At 40.0% G+C, this 5,032-nt stretch overlaps 1 protein-coding gene across 1 annotated transcript; it reads right to left on the bottom strand.

Annotated features, from left to right (window-relative positions):
* Window positions 1–808: 808 nt before the first annotated feature.
* foxb2 (forkhead box B2) lies at window positions 809–2,790 on the bottom strand. Its single transcript, XM_051117087.1, has one exon. The coding sequence runs from the start codon at window positions 2,455–2,457 to the stop codon at window positions 1,507–1,509; it is 951 nt and encodes a 316-aa protein (XP_050973044.1). The 5' UTR covers window positions 2,458–2,790; the 3' UTR covers window positions 809–1,506.
* Between the last annotated feature and the right edge of the window lie 2,242 nt (window positions 2,791–5,032).

Genomic DNA, 5,032 nt, shown 5'->3' with positions numbered 1-5,032 from the left:
CAGTCTTTCGTCTCTATGCCTTGAAGCAACAATTGTCTTAATGTTCATAAATGGTGAAGAAGCGAAACCATTACTATTAAGCTATTTATGCTTGTGGATGTTCACTCACTGCTTGTCAGGAAACAGTTCGAAATGTGGATTTGCTGAAAAAATTCACAAAGTGGAACGCAATAGAGTAACCATTCAGTAAAAGCACAACTATTTCCTATCATAAAAGTGCTATTTTGTATTAAACATTATGTAGAGAGAGAGCTTAAATAAATGTCTCATATCGCTGTGTATAATTTTACACATACATGCATAGTATATAGCCCAGCTATATGCATATGTGGCCCTGGACCACAAAACCAGTCTTAAGTAGCATGGGTATATTTGTAGCAATAAGCCAAAAATACATTGTGTGGGGTCAAAATGATCTATTTTTCTTTAATGCCGAAAATCATTAGGATATTAAGTAAAGATCATGTTCCATGATAATATCATACCATAAATATATCAGAACTTAATTTTTGATTAGTAATATGCATTGCCACAAACTTCATTTGGACAACTTTAAAGGCGATTTTCTCAATATTTCGATTTTTTTACACCCTCAGATTACAGATTTTCAAATATCTCGAACAAATATCATCCTATCTTAACAAACCATATGTCAATGGAAAGCTTATTTATTCCAAAAAAAAGACCCTTATGACTGTTTTTTTTTTTTTTTTTGGTCCAGGTCACATATAATGTTACTCTGCTATAAACAAATAAACAAGTCAGTGAGAAAAAGACAGTAAGAAAGAAAGACATTCCACTGCACATAAACTGGAATGTGATTTTACTCTAAAAATACTTAATTTACAAATCTTATACAATTTTTGAAACTCACATGCCACTTTAAAACAGCACACTTAAACCAGGCCTGCTTTTTATTCACTATAATTGTCTATTTGATTGTTTCATCTTCATAAAATATTTCAACGTCATGTTAGTAAATACCACAAGTGCAATTCAAATGCTGTAAGTGATGATATTCTACACATATTTACATGTGTAACATTTATGATAATATATAACATAAAGGTATTTTCTATTTTACATGAATACAATAATTTAGCAAAATTCACTTTGGGATATTTCATATTTCATTACTCTCTCTCTCCCAGACGCACAGCAATCCACTGTTTTAACAGTGGCGTACAAGCATGCAACTCATCATTTTTAATTCATTATACACAGTCTGTGTTGTTTTTATAAGGCTTAACGCATAAGGGTTTAAAAAAAATGTACATCATTGTTTTTCGATTTTATACAGTCCTGTGTACAGTACACTGAAGCTAAAACATGTACACATAAAGCAGAAAACTGCTAAATCTGAACAATCTGCACTCTGCAGAATATAATACACAGCCAAGAAAGTCTTAAATGATCTTCTGGAAAAGGCTGGCATCTCAAATCAGTCCACAGCCGTCTCCAAAACATGCTCTACGTACCCTCACGTTTGAATCTTCAGCGTTTGGTTCAGGACTGCAGGAGAGCAGGATGGAGAGACCCGCTTTTCTCCTCAACCAGAGCTGTTGCGTCTCTCTCCATCAGCGCTGCCGTTCTCGGGCACAGCTGCGTTACTCCCGGCGTCATGCCTGTCAAGGACGGGACTGCGCCTAGGGTTGGTGTGGGTTTGATGGGCATGGGCACAGCAGGCATGCTCTGGCTTCCCGGGTGGTGATGGTACAGCCCCTTGACCGCCACGTTGAACGGTGGGTAGTCTGAAGACACCGGCTCGGACAGCATGCCCACATGTGGCCACACGGAGTTGACCATGCTGCCCAGCTGAGCAGGCACGGGATACCCGAGGTGATGCATGACCGAGGCGATGGGCAACCCACTGGCCATCACTCCTTTATAGTCTCTGCCAATCAGGCTCTCAATGGCGAATGGGTGCTTGAAGCTGCCGCTCTGTCCACCACCAAGCGTGTAGCTCTGGAAGTGTGAGAGCCGGCCCATGGTGCCCAAGTACTCCGGATGACCCACGCCCAGCTTGCCCGAATGGTGGTGGGATGGATGCAAGGCATGCTGGGCATGTGAGTGGTAGGAGTGCAAGACCGGGTTGCTCTTGCAAGCCGAATGCTCCACCCGTAGGAGCTTAAAGCGCTTGCGGCGACGCAGGAAGCTGCCGTTTTCAAACATGTCTCCACAGTCCGGGTGCAGGGCCCAGAAGCTTCCCTTTCCTGGCTGGTCAGGACGCCGGGGGATCTTGATGAAGCAGTCGTTGAAGGAAAGATTGTGGCGGAGTGAGTTTTGCCAGCGTTGAGTGTTCTCGCGGTAATACGGAAAACGGTCCATGATGAATTTGTAGATGTCGCTGAGGGGGAGCATCTTCTCAGAGGAGCTTTGAATGGCCATGGCGGTTAGCGAGATATAAGAGTACGGAGGTTTCTGATCACTGTAGGAGTTCTTGCCTGGCCGAGGCATTTTGGTAAATCTGTTCAGTATCAGTCAGCAAGCCAGCATAACGTCCGTTGAAATAAAAAGTCATAAAAAAGCGCACTATAGCCTTGTTTTGACTTCAACTGTTTACACAGTTGTTTTATAAGACGCTAGTCACCAAAACATCTCACAAAGTCACAATCCACAAGTATGTAAAAGAAAACGGACCGTTTGAAAAGTTACCTCACTAACGGTACTCCTCACACGCGCGCGTGACACCTGCGTCCTGTCAGAGCGCGGGAAGTTCTCTCGGAGGATGAGCGCTCTCGGCTTTGACTCGCAGAGGATCCGCGACGCTTTTGTAAGAATGGCAGAGGTCCAGACCCCCTGCTAGTTGCGTTTTATTATGATGACACTGACTTTAGGACGAATAAGGCGTAAATAGGGGGAGGGTCTGACTTCATATGCGTTTAGTCCTACTCATCTGTACCAATCAGAGGCAAAGAGCAGCGCGCTCACTAATGAGTCTGATAATGATAACACACACTGCACGACTAATGACGTGAATGTGAATGATCCATGTACTGTTTTGTAGTGCACTGGAATTGTTTGAAACGTCTCGAATTTTAGAAAATCGAACTTTTTTGAAGTTTGGACGTTATTTAAACAAGAATGCAGTTCATATTTGTCTTTCACATTGTTCACAGTGGTTTTATTTTCACTGTCAGTACACTGTTAAAAAATTAAAATATTGTAAATAAAGCCGTTTTATAAGAAAAGGCATAAATAAAAAAGGCAATAAATTTTTTTTTTTTTTTTTTTTTTTTTTTTTTGCTGTGCAAAACAGCATTTATTCATATTTATACTATGAAAAGTTTTTTGATCAGTTATATTCATTGGAGTGTTTCCTTTTTATGCCGTTTAGTTACAGCTTACAGCATTATTTCAGTGTATGTGTGATCCCCTTATGGTGATTTGTGTTTGAGTAAAACAAAAAAAGTGCTCTGTCTCATTACACCACAGTTGCTGAAGAGGTGATGATAAACTTTATCATATATGGAATTCCATTATACCACCACTGAATTTTATAAAGATTGGTATGTTCACATTATTTTAATGACATACATTATGAATTATGAAATATAGTCATACAATTCTATAATTTTTTTTTCTGTTAGCATAGGAGACAAAACATTTACTCTGAGGTTCTCTCGTTATTTTTTAAAATATGTTTTAAATAAAAGTGAAACAGACAACAGGAATAAACATTTGGGGGGAAATTATTTCTTTGTATTGTCTTCTCCAGTAGGCTATATCTTATAATTGCACAAACTTCTATTTGTTAAATTAAATCCATTAACAGTCTGTTAATTTTTGTAATTATAAGCTGAAATAACACTTATGATATTCATAATAGTAATATACAGAATATTATGAGTAGCTTCAGAAATAAATGTGACTTTGTTTATTTAACTGTTAGTTTGATGAACCACAACATTGTCTTCTAGGCATCCTTAAAACCCTTAAAACATTACGATTTCTTAGTAGTTTCGTTCATCCCTGGAGCTAAAAATAAATGGCGTTAAAAATAAAACCAGTGAAAAAGATCATTGTGAAATATGCGGAGAGACAGCGGAGAAAGAGAGGGGTGAAACACCAGGACAGCTACATATTCACAAAAAAGGATAAAAGTATCTGCTCGTAATTTTTCCTCTCTGAATATGATCAATCATAAACTCGATAATGTCACCTTGTGTCAAAACTTGACCCGATTAATAGATAAACTCGTTGCTTCCATAATTACATAGCCTACTACTTCACAACTCCTTTCTCTTGAGTAATTTCAGGTGAAATATTTGTGACAAGCTGAAAGCGCTCGCGTCTGCGCGCACGCACCAAGAGCGCGCCCGTTTTTCACCGGCGCTGAGCGGAGTCAGAATCAACCTGTCAAGCTGTTTGCACTTTGCTCGTATTTCACAAGGATAAACACTTCCCCACAACCCCCGAGAACAGGTACTCCGGTAAACAGAACAACAAAAGCGCCGCGCCGCTCTTGTGCGGCCAGGTGTCACGGCACGGTCCCACCAGGCGCCTTCTTACTCGGGTTCCCGGCGGGTCGCGAATACATTACATTAATTAAGCCTTCAGTGATTTACCTTCCTGAGAGAGATGTCCAACAATATAATTAAAGGCGTAGTGGTTATATTAGCGATGAATCTTCAAAACGGTGTCAATTAATTAGCCAACAGATCTTTCTCATTATGTTCCTGAAGAGCTCCGGTGTTTCTCTAGTTTAAAGGGTCACCGGCGAACGAGTCGCATGCATATTTCACACCCCGCGCCATTATGTCCCGCGCTTAATGTCTTTTGAAATGCAACTTGAACGCTGGACCGCCGACGAATAACGTGTTTAGAAGCGCCTTTAGTCCCTTTCACACATTCATACAGTCTTTACTGGTAAATTATCGGTACATTAATAGATCATGTGTTAAAAGGACCTTTTCAAAAATACTGGTAAACTAGTTTCGGCAATTTACTGGTATGAAAAGTTTTAACATTACCAGTAAATTAGCGGTAATCTGCTCTGTGTGGCATAATAAAGATAACGTGTGAGCACGTG

The sequence above is a fragment of the Labeo rohita genome, chromosome 8 (genome assembly GCF_022985175.1).
Source record: "Labeo rohita strain BAU-BD-2019 chromosome 8, IGBB_LRoh.1.0, whole genome shotgun sequence".
NCBI classification, from domain to species: Eukaryota; Metazoa; Chordata; class Actinopteri; order Cypriniformes; family Cyprinidae; genus Labeo; species Labeo rohita.
This window is presented reverse-complemented; position numbering and strand designations above follow the sequence as displayed.

Bases quoted from the DNA above. Each gene is read 5' to 3' on its own strand.
- foxb2 (XM_051117087.1), bottom strand. From the start codon at position 2,457: ATGCCTCGGCCAGGCAAGAACTCCTACAGTGATCAGAAACCTCCGTAC.